The sequence below is a fragment of the Hyalella azteca genome, unplaced genomic scaffold (assembly GCF_000764305.2).
Source record: "Hyalella azteca isolate HAZT.00-mixed unplaced genomic scaffold, Hazt_2.0.2 contig3508, whole genome shotgun sequence".
NCBI classification, from domain to species: Eukaryota; Metazoa; Arthropoda; class Malacostraca; order Amphipoda; family Hyalellidae; genus Hyalella; species Hyalella azteca.
In genome coordinates, this window is record NW_025933756.1 from 215,166 (window position 1) to 228,256 (window position 13,091).

At 41.9% G+C, this 13,091-nt stretch overlaps 1 protein-coding gene across 1 annotated transcript; it reads right to left on the minus strand.

The window, feature by feature from the left end:
• Positions 1-5,037: 5,037 nt before the first annotated feature.
• On the minus strand, positions 5,038-11,867 carry LOC108675779 (kinesin-like protein KIN-5D). The gene is made up of 8 exons (XM_018163805.1): positions 11,849-11,867; positions 11,661-11,730; positions 8,079-8,250; positions 7,600-7,742; positions 6,961-7,151; positions 6,455-6,617; positions 5,511-5,730; positions 5,038-5,151 (listed from the first exon to the last, which is right to left on the minus strand). Exons 1-8 carry the CDS (start codon positions 11,865-11,867, stop codon positions 5,038-5,040), a joined length of 1,092 nt encoding a protein of 363 aa, XP_018019294.1.
• Between the last annotated feature and the right edge of the window lie 1,224 nt (positions 11,868-13,091).

Here is a 13,091-nt window from a genome sequence, read left to right on the forward strand (position 1 = left end):
GATTTAAGCAAATAAGTGACATACTTAAGCAAATACTTTGTTCTATTTCATTGTTACCTACAAATGGTTGCTGTGAGCTTGACAAGAGTTATCGAGGCTGAAGAAAGGAGTGGCGTAGCAGAGAAAGTCGAGCCACGGCTCAAGACTGGTTTGGTCGGCAGTTGGAAGAAGGCAATGACCGCGCGCATGAGAAAGTTACGGCCTTGCAAGGGCGTTGAGCTGAGAGAGCTTAAACACCGGGCGCTTCTTGTGGGATAGATGACGTGTACATTGTACATGTTTTACCTGGTTGTGTCTTTATCATTCATTTTGTCTTTAAGTTCAATTAAGTCTTTAATGCGTTTAATTTAATTGCACGAGCGTTGAGCTGAGAGAGCTTCAACACCAGGCGCATTGTGTGGGATAGATGACATGTACATGTTTTACCTGGTAGAGTCTTTATCATTTTGTCTTTAAGATCAATTGTACATGTGATACTTGGTAGTGTAATTAAAACATGATTTTGTCTTTAAGATCAATTAAGTCTTTAATTCTTGCCTTGCCAGGACGTTAAGGTGAGAGCTCAAACACCAGGAGCTTCATGTGGGAGGGATGAGATGCATAATACATATCATGTTTGGTATATACGTATAAAAGGAATATCACTATGACTTTAACATTAATTAAGTCTTTATTTCTTTAGTTTCACAGTCTTTAATTATTTATGACTGTGAACGGATGGGAATATAGGTACCAGTAATTATGTCTTTGAAAACTCAAGACTATGATCGGTTAAATGTCATGAAATTTGGCCTTTGCAAGGAAGTCGATCAATCAAAGATATGGATGTCAATAAAAGCATTTCTCGAACTGGAAGCAGGTAGGTGTGATTATATAGTTATCAGAACAACACACAAAAAGAACTTCCCAATGCCGGCAAAAAAATACTCACAAGGAGAAAGTTGCGAAATAATTAGTGTGATAATGCCTACCGCCATGCATTTTAGTAACTGAAAGAAGCCTTAAGTTGAATGTAACGTATAATACAGGGCAGGGTGGCCCAGTGGTCAACGTTCAGAGTACCGTACCAAGATTGGAGCAGAGAGGTGCAGGTTCGATCCCAGCTCTGTGCGCCAGTTTCTGGTCAGAATCGGCAAGGAGGCCGGGCGGTTAAGCAAAAAAATTTGAAGCAGTGAGTTGCAAGTTCAATCCCGCAACAAGCTGCGGATGTTCTGCAATGTTAAGAATCGGCGACAGACCTACGGCCTAATAAACGCTGAAACCGCTATATATAATTTTGGTGATCACATAACGGCAATAACCGCAAGAGGTAGGCGACAGATGAAGTGGATCTGGCGGACGTTCAAAACAAGAGAACCGGAACCAATGATCACACTCTTTAGAGCCTTGTAATACCAATCCTTGAATACTGCTGCCAGCTCTGGATCCCGTTCACACTCGGCGCAGTGCGGCAACTGGAAGGTGTCCAGCGAACCTTCAATTCCAGGATCAGATTAGGGATGGAAGAGTTGATCTACTGGGAGAGGTTAAGGCGTCTTGGTCTGTACTCACTACAGAGGAGACGGGAGAGGTATGTCATTCTGTACACATGGAAGATATTAACCGGAATGGCGCTAAACTTCGAGAGCGAGACTTTCAGGATTGAGACATATCACAACGAGAGAAGGGGGAGACTGTACAAGGTAACATATCTGCAGTCAGCTTTCAATCCCTGCGGGAAGGATCACATTCCGTGGCAGGGCCGAGGCTGTTTAACGTCCTACCAAAGGATCGAAGACTCCTGATACTGATCAGATCCCCAACAACTAAATTCCTCAGGATGACCTTCGATTGCAGGCTCTCATGGAAGCTCCACATACAGGCTCAGAAAGGCAGTTGCTTGAAGAGAATGAAACTGCTGAGACACGGGACGGGTTGACATGGGGTGCCGACCGACTAACACTGTTCCTCCTCTAGAGCAACTATCAGATCTGGGCTGGACTATGGCTGCATAATTTATCAATACGCCAATAAGACCACCCTGTCTGTATTGGACTCTGTACATAACGCAGTCATGCGAATACGCACCGGGGCCTTCAGAACATCTGTTCTCAGCCTATACGCAAAGAGCGGTGAACCACCACTTTACCTTCGCAGAACACAACTCACGCTCCAACTTATAACCCGTGTTAGACAACTACCACAATACCCAACGTGGCACAGCGTTATGACCAACGATCAAGCTAACCTACCCTCATATAAAATATCATCCTCTGAAGATCACGAAGCACTACTGGAAGCAGCAGTAAGCACTGATACCGCCGATACGAGTGGTCCCCGTAAACCTCAACAGGGCGTGGTAAATCCCCCCCACGTGGCAAATCCACATAGATTTTTTCTGCCCCGACCAGAACTGCCCACAAAAACCGGCAACACACCTGACAGCACTGAAAAACCGGTTCCAAAACCATATATCTTCGGAACATGCGGGATCGACGCACATCTACACGGATGGCTCCAAATCAGATGACGCTGAGGGATGTGACGCTGTGTCCGGCGCCGCAACGATATCAAGGAAACTCAATCCTAATTCATCGGTCTTCACTGCCGAACTCCCGGAGTTCTTAGCGCCCTGAACCTCGCGTAGGTTCAGGATTATTATATCATTATCATCATTTCCTGAACCCAATCATTATAGATATCCTGACGAGGCTGATAGAGATGGCGACGGCGGGAATTACGGTGCGCGTCTGGTGGGTGCCGAGCCACATGGGGGTGCGTTGAAACGAGAGAGCGGATGAGACGGCAATTAGCGCGGCAACGTCAAACATGGCGATCTTCACTGAAGAAATATCAAGCCGTGACTATTACCCCATAATCAGAGCAGGCATCCGTAGGGTGTGGCGAAATCAATGGCAGAATGTTGAGGGAAATTAGTTGCGAGCTCTGAAAGACAGCATACAAACCTGGAACTCGTCCTACCAGAAATCGCGGCGAATGTAATTGGCCCTGTGTAGATTAAGGATCGGCCACACACGGCTCACCCACAGATACCTTATGGAACATTGCCCAATGCCTTACTGCAACGACTGTCTAGTCCCCCTGACAGTGATGCAAGTGACAACAGAGTGCCCAAGCTACATCGCCGACCGAAGGAACTGCTTCCCTGATACTGTGTTGCTGAACCCAGACGAAACCCTTGCCAGGATGCTAAAGGAGACTCTCCGAACTAATTTTAGAACAGACAGCCCCAAGCAATATCTGACGCAATGCAACTTGCTCCGATAACTCTAGGCCTGCAGCATATCAACTTGGTGACTCACATACTAATCTCACGACCTAGTCGAATCCTCATGATATTGTGCATTTGTGCCTTCACCGCTCAACTGAGCGATGGGAACCTACGAGCGGACCTCCGCACTGGGACTACAAAACTGACCCCCAAATTTGGACTATACCATGGGGTTATATCCAGTTGCCCACTGATATAATAACCATGGATGGCAGTTATCACTTTTCTGAAAATTAGTAAATTCATTAGTAATTTCTGTGGTTACAGCGCTGTTTCGCAATATGTACATTCAGCCATTTTAGTGCAAAACACCATAAATTTCACTTTGAATTAGTATAATCCTTCCTACGCTCTTTAAAATTTGATTTGTGGATAATTTTACTTTAACAGGGTAGACTTAGTATCGTGGTAGTTTTGTTCTTTGAAAGTTTTGATAAATGATTTTTTAGCAAATTGCCTTAGACTATGAAAGTATTCCATTACTTGGTTCGATTTCTATTAGGTATTTCGCTCGTTATGTTAGGTAAAAGAATATTTTCTGAACATTTAAAAGTTTCGAAAAATTTATGATTGACTTTCAATATTCACTTTAGTCCTGCAGTGACTACATAATCTTTCTACCGCAGAAATGGGTTTGCAATAAATTTATTTTCATCCGCTATGTATAAATATTTGTAGCAGCCATCCTTACTTCTTGATTAGGTACACTAAAGAAAGAGATCACTTTTTGTCAACCTGTGGTTAGATAAATTTTCTCCTGTTCAGACTTCAGTGTATCTCCAGCGGTCCGTCAACACAGCATCATTCTGATCTCTGTGTATCTCGTCAGTCACTGATTGGGCAATGGCTGCCTGATCGTAACATTCTACCCACAATGCCTCGTCTATTTAGCGCGATCGTAAAGACTGTTAAATAGTTAAATAAATAGTTGTTAGGTGGCAATCGAATCAGAAAAGTCATAATGCTGACGACTAACTAGCATTATACGGTTCTCAGTTACGATCTGCAAGTAATTTACAACTCGCTGTAGGTTGGCGCTTAATGTGGCATTGACCGTTATTTAGAATTTAGAGCGTAGTCATAGTGAAATTGGTATAACTTTAATTTTCTGAAAGTCTGAGGCGAAAATGTGCGCTCTGAAAACTTTTGTAACTACCTTGAATATAGAAATTCCTCGTAAGTTACGACGCCAACGACGGGGCGGTTTTTTGAAATTTCTGCCAGCCAATTTGGATTTTTTTTATCTTCGCTCCATCTGGCAACCCTGTCAGCAACTTCCATGCATAGTCCTGAGAGACAGCTCATCAGTTACACCATGTTCTCATCGAAGACGCGTTATGCCGATTACTTCTACTTCGAGAGCGTCACAATTCTTGGCTGGGACCTGAGGTAACTAGGACGATATCTTTCGAATGAGTGATGGGTTTCGACTGATTAGGCAGCATAGTGCAATTATCTCGTCGTAATTCGTTGCATATTGTAAGTGGATTCTCCCCTCTGCTAAGGCATTCAAGATAGTCGGGTTGGACAATCTGCTATAATTTGAAGGTGAATAATTTATAGGTGAAGGTTGTTAGCAGGAGCATGAGGCGGTGCTAGGATGGTTAAAAAACAGGCGGGGAACAAATTGAGATTAGGATACATTGCTTGTTTTCAACGGTCAACGCTATTTTTACCTTGAGCCCTGGACACTAGCTTTAATGGTAAGGCAAAGTTGCAGTTACAGACTTAAAAGTTGTTCCGGCAAAAGGGTGTTCTTCTCTTCGCTAATAGAGGACTTGCTCTCCGACAGTTTCCATATCCCAGACTCCAGAAACTGATTCTTCGCTCGCCAAGCGAAGAATTTGATTCTTTTTCAACCGAGAACTCGTCACCTGCTGCTGCAAGGCACCACATAGTTCACATTGACTGTCGTCTACAGCAATTGAGACCTTATTAGCTTCAAACATTTCAATACCGAGCACCGCATTTTCAGAATTAGGGGTTAGCTAATTCTGCTTCTGGTAGTGCTTCAAATATTTTAATACCGAGCACCGCATTTTCTGAATTAAGAGTTAGCTTTTGCCATCCTCGCAGGATTTTCGGTTTGAACTCGGATGAATTAAGTTCGTCAGTGGCGGATTATATGCAGACATCGTCATTTCTTGAGCAGAATCTAGCTCCTTCCATTTGTACAACTCCACATGATCCATAAAACGTCGCTATTGTTCCTTAGCACACGTTTCAGCACGTCACTTACGCCTCTTTGATTCGAGTAGGATCGCGGTGTAGTTGGTCGTCGTGAAGCTGGATTGATTCGTAGATCCTCCCCGATGACCGCGGTAGTGCCTTCCACGTCGATGCTGCTGGCAATGCATTTAAGCCGTGGCCCTACTAATTGCGGCATAGTTGGTCGTCGTGAAGCTGGATTGATTCGTAGATCCTCCCCGATGACCGCGGTAGTGCCTTCCACGTCGATGCTGTTGGCAATGCATTCAAGCCGTGGCCCTACTAATTGCGGCTGACGTGAAATCTACCGCCGCCGACGCAAGTTCATTCTCCGGGTTAGTCCTGTTGAGGTTGGCGTAGTTGAAACCAAACCACTGGAAATTTTTGAGGAGCGGCTTTCGACAACACAAGTCCAGTTCAAGAGTCTGGTGTGCATAGAATTCGCCACGGCTTTCAGCATCAAAAGACGAATAGAGGCAAGAGTCTGTACAACATATGCCCTGAATGGGGCGCCCATACCATTTATTTTTGCAACGTGTACATGTGCAACATTTCTGTACACTCAAAGTGTACCGCTATGTATACCGGAAAGTTACCTCCTAACGGAGTATGTAAATTATTCTCACATCAATTCGCCACTTGTCTGGTGGTTGCTATTCGGATGGCGTCCATGAATCAGATCGACAAATTGGCGATGGCGGCCATGACTGCCAAGGCTGAGCTGCCCCAGGTTGATATTGGAGCCCTCGCCAGTCGCGCGTGCCTCCGGTTGTTCGCAGCAGCAACCTGCCGGTCACTACCTCGTCTATATTATTTAGCTCGATATGTTGACAGCTCGATATACGATATACGGGATTTAGCAAGAGTGTTTACATACATGCTTTTAATTATCCTCACACACTTTTCACTCGTACCAATTTTTTCAGATATATGGCACAACAAAGTTACATTTCGTGATTAGTAAAACCCACAGACTGTACCTCTCGTTCAAGACGAGCGATCCTTGCTTGCTTCGGATCGTAACCAATCTTCAAAGCCTGCCGTACAAACTGCAGTGTTTTATGCGTCTCCTCCGCGCAGTTGCACTCAGGAGAAACACAGGCAATGATAAGCGAGTCACTCTTACCTCCTAGGGTCCCTGCAGAAATGAAATATGTTGTGAAGAACACTGCTCAGCATGCGCAACAATAAACATAATACGAGAAATTTACACAACACTATGTGAGAAAGTAGCATAGGTGTGCGTGCGTCTACCCCAAGAAAAGCACCTGAAGACTGCAGCATTCCGAGAAACCGGCAAATCATCTGAATAAACGTACATAATTTAATCAACAAATACCTAAATCCACTAGCGATATGATGAAACCAGGTCTTGTCTTACTTACTGAGGTAGCAGTTTGAATCAGCCCTCGCTACTCAAGACAGAATATAATCAATGTTTCATTGCATCATACATTTTATTCTAAAAATACAAGTCTTACCTTTAAGCAGCATTGTAAGCTTTGAGTTACGGTACGGCACATGCGGGGCCGAATTAGCGAGGGCGTCCACTACCCTGCCAAGGCTGAGCAGCCCTAGGTTTATGCTGGACCCTTCGCCAGCCGCGCCTTCCGCCGGTCGTGCGCTTCCAGCGAGGTCGACAAGAAGTAATCTGCCGGTCACTACCTTGTCGCTGCAAATATAACGGCCACTTAAGCATACATGCAAAATTTAATGTAAGTGGAATATAATTTCAATGTATTATTTCTTCTAAGATTTTATAATATATTATCAAATCCTGGAATTAGATATCTACCAAAAAGTTTTTAGATTCAGATATGGAACCTGGTGATTAGTCCCTTACCCACTAGAGTCAACAAAGAAGAGCAAGAGGGGCAACTCACCTGTCTCCCAATGCTGCAGTATCACTGCGCACGTTGACTGCTGCATGTGACCGGCTGCTCTACTCTGTTCTGGAGAGTACAGCCCGAAACTCGGTTGTCACAGCCCTGCTCAACAAGAAGAAAAACAACGGTGAACTAACTAACTAAAACTAACAAGAACTCGTAATAATGAAGAAAGGTCAATATGGACATCACAAATAAATGCAATAAAAATTGGTACTGACTTTGTCAAAATACCGCATGGCTTCTTCGTAAGACGCCACCGGCAGCTCGGTGAGACCTTGGATGAAAGTGGATCCGTTAACGTCACGAAAGGCTAGCTTGGAAACTGCTCCTTGTCCAGTCGCAGCGAGTAAATTTTTCATCTTCTCCTTGTATATCTGCAAACGCATAAGAATTGTGAATACTATAAACATTAATTTTCCACATTATGATATTTATGAGCTTTATATATTATCAAATCCTATCGGAAAAAGTAGCCATCCGAGGAAATAGTCTGCTAGCAGAAGGAAAGATAAATAAACATATTTATTCATGTTTAAATAAAACGTATACAACTTTAAACAATCAATCACAAATAATACGTATGACAAAACATTTTTATTGGCCTATGATGCTTTTTCTCTTCAACAAAAATGCATCATATAAATAAAATAGGTAATAAATGCACACAAAGAGTGAGAATATTAGATGGACACAAGCAATGAATGACTTGCCTCAACAAATGAGAAGGAGATGTCGCCACGTGGCCGCTCCTCGATGTCTTCGAAGAGGTCATAGATGCCCTGGGAATTATTCCCAAGTCGCCATCCCGCTGCTGCCCCGTTCCCATGGTATATGTTTTTCCAGAAGCAGTCTGGCCATAGGCCAGAATGGTGAATGTTGATCCTGGAAATAAACAAATTATCAAATTAGATAAGATTATTGCTAAGCCAAAATAGTGATAAATTCAGAAGAAATTTATAACATTTAACCTGATAAAAGATATTAGATATTACTGAAAGACTTTAGATATTATTAAAAGATATTATTCAAACAAAATGGTAATATTTAATCCTGGAGATATAGAATTTGGAAATTAGAAAACAGCTCATGTTATTAGATTAGATCTAAAGATTAGATAACAACCTTATGCTGTATCTAATTGCTACATTAACACACTTATACACTTTCTTCAAAAATTACAAGCAATATACACATGGATTGAAAGCTAGCTTACCATTGCGTATCTTTCAGATTTTTTTTTGAACGCATTCTTTGTAGATGCGCTCTTGCGTTATTTCTCGGCCAAACACGTAGTCAAATAGGAAGGTCTTCTTCCCATCAGTCTTCTTCCCATGTCTTCTTCCCATCAGTCTTCTTCCCATCAGTCTCTCCAGTTAGAAGACTGTTCAAAAAATGCAAGAATGGGGTTGTAGAGGCAATGAATTTAAACGCCTTGATGTCAGAAAGCTAACATAATACCGGGGGCGAGTACATGCATGCTAAGCAACCTAGCCACAAAGAAGTTGGTACATTGGTTATGCGTTAGCTCATTCACTGGATCATTGTAAATTGTGTTCAAAGAGCTGGTTGGCGAGGGTCTTCGTTATTGTTGATTTTTATCGTGACTATTATGTTACGTGTCAATTCTTCATGGAGATCGTCTCCTAAAGATTTATTGTTACCATAATTATACTATTCTAATTACTGTTTTCTTGGGCCAACGTGCAATGCTGTGGATGAAGGCATATATGCCAATTTCTGACAATATCAGTATATGTTACGGGGAACTGTCTAATTTTTATTATACTTGGAAATTTTTTCCACTTTTCATCAAACAACGATGTCCATGTAGTCACAATACACCATTCAGATGTGTACATCAACATTACCGTAATGTTAATTTCACAAGCGCCAACGTGCCGTTAATTCCTAGCACAGTCGCCCCCATACACAGCTATTCCCACCCGAGTATGATTTACTCCACTACATTTTATTGAAGTATCATCTTATTTATGTTATGACGTTATAAATGCTTCTAAATCTCGTCTATGTCCATTCAGACGACATTGTTCGATATCCTGGAAATCTTTTTAAGACTGGAAATCTTTAAACTTGACTGCCAAAGTTATTCCGATTTTTAGGTTCAGTATAGTACAGTAATCCAGGCCTGTTCTTTGGCATTGAAGAATAGGCCTGTCGCCGATTCTTGTACTTTTCTTGACTAGACTGGCCTTTTGATCAAATCTTTTCAATGGACGGTAGATTTAAAATTGCTTCTAGATTTCAGTTGTTCCGCAGGATTCGAGGCATCTGAAGACTAAACATATTCTCCTGCATGGCCTTGTCTAGTATGTCTTGAACGCGTTTATATACTCGGAGCGTCAACAATATCTTCAGGGATACTGTTCCACATGTCGGTGACTCGAAGCGAGAAGAAATGTTATCGCGTGGATAAGTTGCACCGCAATTGTTTTAGTTAATAGCTGTGGCCCCTGGTGTTAGTTCTTGCTTCAAATTCTAGTAATCCTTCTGGGACCTTGTACAAACCATGAGTATACTTGTATACTTCAATGAGGTCACCACGCAGGCGACGATAACGGAGACTGGGAAGCTTCAGTCTTCAATCTTTCTTTATAGGACTATAGTAGTGCAGGTTCTGAAGCTAGCTGGCGAGACTGAGACTACATGGTTTAGGAAGGAATTGAAACCAGATACTGGAAACTAGCTCTAATGGTAGAGTAATATTGCGTTAACAGAACTTACAAGTTGTTCCGCGAAAAGTGTGTTCTTCTCTTCGATAATAGAGGCCGTGCTCACCGACTGTTTCTAGATCTCCCACTCCAGAAACTGACTCTTCGCTCACATTATTTTCAACTGGGCGCTCGTCACTTACTCCTGCTGCTGCAAGGCTGCTGCAAGGTGGCCCAGTGGTTAAAGTTCAGAGTACCAGGATTGGCGCAGAGAGGCGCGGGTTCGATCCCAGCTCTGTGCGCCAGTTTCTGGTCAGAATCGGCGAGGAGGCCGGGCGGTTAAGCAAAGTAGAATTGTAGCAGTGAGTTGCGAGTTTGAGACCGCAAAATACTGTGAATGTTCTGCGATGTTAAGAATCGGCGACAGGCCAACGGCCTACTAAACGCTGAAACCGCTATCATTATATTATTATTATTATAAGGCTGATGTGACCGATGTTGACGTACGAAGGAGCATAAGAGTACATGTACTGTTTAGCAATTGGTTCTATTGAATTGAGCAACATTTCTATCCCTCTGTTCCAAAACCCGGGTTGCATAGCAAGTAACTACGATTTGAAAGGGTATATTACATTTTAATTCCTTCATAATACTCTATCCAACTCGGCCACGAGATATTTATTCACATTTCGAGATTTGTAAAACCGACAGACTGTACCTCTCGTTCAAGACGAGCGATTTTCGCCCCCCCCTTTCCGATCATATCGGATTTTCAGGGCCTGGCCGACTATAACTTCAATGTTTCCCTCCTCTCTTCAGCGCAGATGAGGAGAGGAGATACGCAGACGATGGTAAGTGAATGATCTTTACACCCTAGGGACCCTGCAGAAATGAAATAAGTTGTGAAGAAAACTGTTCAGCATGCGCAACAATAAACATTTGAGGAGTATGCAGAAACCAATTCGAAGAATATTTATTCACATTTCGAGATTTGCATAACCCACACACTAGACCTCTCGTTCACGAAGAACAATTTTCACTCTTTCCAATCGTATCCGATTTTCGATTCTCGTCTGGCGAACTGCAGCGTTTTTTTTCGTAACCTCCGCGCAGTTGGGGAGAGGAGATGCACATGCAATGATAACAACAATCACCCTTACACCCTAGGGAGCCCTGCAGAAATGAAATAAGTTAAGAAGAACACTGTTCAGCATGCGCCACAATAAACATATGACAAGAATGCAGAAATAAATTCGGAGATTAAACAGAGTAAGTGTCCCCCTCGTACCTACGATTTTTCCGTGTGATATAGGTTAAAAAGCTTTAACCGTGAAGCCTCATCGATGATGTGCTAGAGCCTGACTAAGGACGACCTCTACAATAGCAGTTATTTATGGGTCGTCTTCCATATTCATTTCAGTCACCAATGAATAAACTCGTAGCTGGATGTCAAATTTCAGCATAACTTTTTTATGTCCATCAGTACTTCCTCAGAACGGTCGAGATGGACATAAGAAAATGCAATAAAAATTGGTACTGACTCGATCAAAACAATGCATGGCCTCTTCATAAGACACCACCGGCACCTCTGTCGTTCCCTGGATTTAGGTGCCTCCTTCCAACTCTCGGACGGTGAGCTTGACCACGGCCGCCTGGCCAGTCGTCTCAAGTCTTAAATTTTTTCTTGATGGAACTGCAAACACATAAGAATTGTGAATATAAAAAACATTAATTTTCCATTTTTATGAGCTTTATTTATAATCAAATTCTAGTGGAAAAAGTTGCCATCTAAGGAAATGAGGAAAAGTTACCATCCTTTCGTACCTCCATTATCCTTTTATTTCGCTTCAAATTGCTCCATCTGTTCTAAACCCCCCCTGTACTTCTCGAATTTTGTCATTGATTAAAACATTCCGCATAATGTTTTTGCTCAACAAATCAGCAAACAAACGAACAAATGTAAACTATAATAGAATGGCAATATAATCGTGAATAACCGATCAATATTTCAACAGCTATGTTCCAAGAATAAAATGGTAATAAGTTTCAGATTACGCTACCGCTACATGCTCCAAATGTAGCGGGCGCTACCGCTGCCGCTCCACCCACTAGATTGTAGCGAGCGCTACCGCTACCGCTACAGTAAAATATAGCGCTGCTACATTAGCCGCTACAATGGCCAAAATTATTGGAAATCTCTAAATATTTATTGTTCTGCTATTGGGATTTACTCATAAACATTTAATGATAATAAAACATTTTCAAAAGATATCAATGCAACTTTATTGCAATTAACCTAACCGAACTAGTTCGTGTTAGATACAGTAAATAAAAGTTACAGTTATTTTTATGTTTTACCTTCCCTACATGGATGTCTACTTTAATCGACCAATCTCAAAAATTATCCCCATATACATATAAAAAAAATCAGTCTTTTATTTGTATATATTTGTGGATTATTTTTGAGATTAAACATAAAAATAACTGTAAAAATAACTAAGCAAACTGAAACACGAAAAAATACCTGTAAGTGGTAACTGGTAACAACTTAACAAGTAACAACTAACATGTTGACACTAGTAACAGGCTGAGGTTGACAACAATACACCGAAATCTTTCGTACAGTTTTATTCTGTAATTTATACTATTATGTATCATGCTGGCTTTTAAATAATATTTAACACTATTAGGTAAATCTAAAAGCGTTATCTATAAATGTAGCAGTAGCGCTGTAGCGGCAAAACCTCGTATCGCTACTTAAATATGTAGAAGGCGCTACCTCTATCGCTACATTGCCTTAAGTGTAGCGCCGCTACCGCTACAGCTACTGAAAATGTAGCGGCCGCTACATGTAGCGCGCTACTGCCCACCTCTGCAAATATTTGAATTACAAAATACTCGACTAGAAGTGGCTATATCATTATTATATATCATTAATAATTTTTAATTGTCATTTGTCAGGCACAAATAATGTGCCTGACACTGATTAGAGTCTAACTGGAAATTTTACTTTCCTGACAGTAACAGTTAACAGTGGCATACCTTCTTAATTTT

What these genes read in the sequence shown, in the direction of transcription:
- LOC108675779 (XM_018163805.1), bottom strand. An exon ending in CGTCTTGAACGAGAGGTACA is followed by an intron (nt 5,731 to 6,454) that starts GTCTGTGGGTTT and finishes CATTGCCAACAG; the next exon opens with CATCGACGTGGAAGGCACTA. An exon ending in CCTACTCGAATCAAAGAGGC is followed by an intron (nt 5,152 to 5,510) that starts GTAAGTGACGTG and finishes GGTGCCTTGCAG; the next exon opens with CAGCAGGTGACGAGTTCTCG.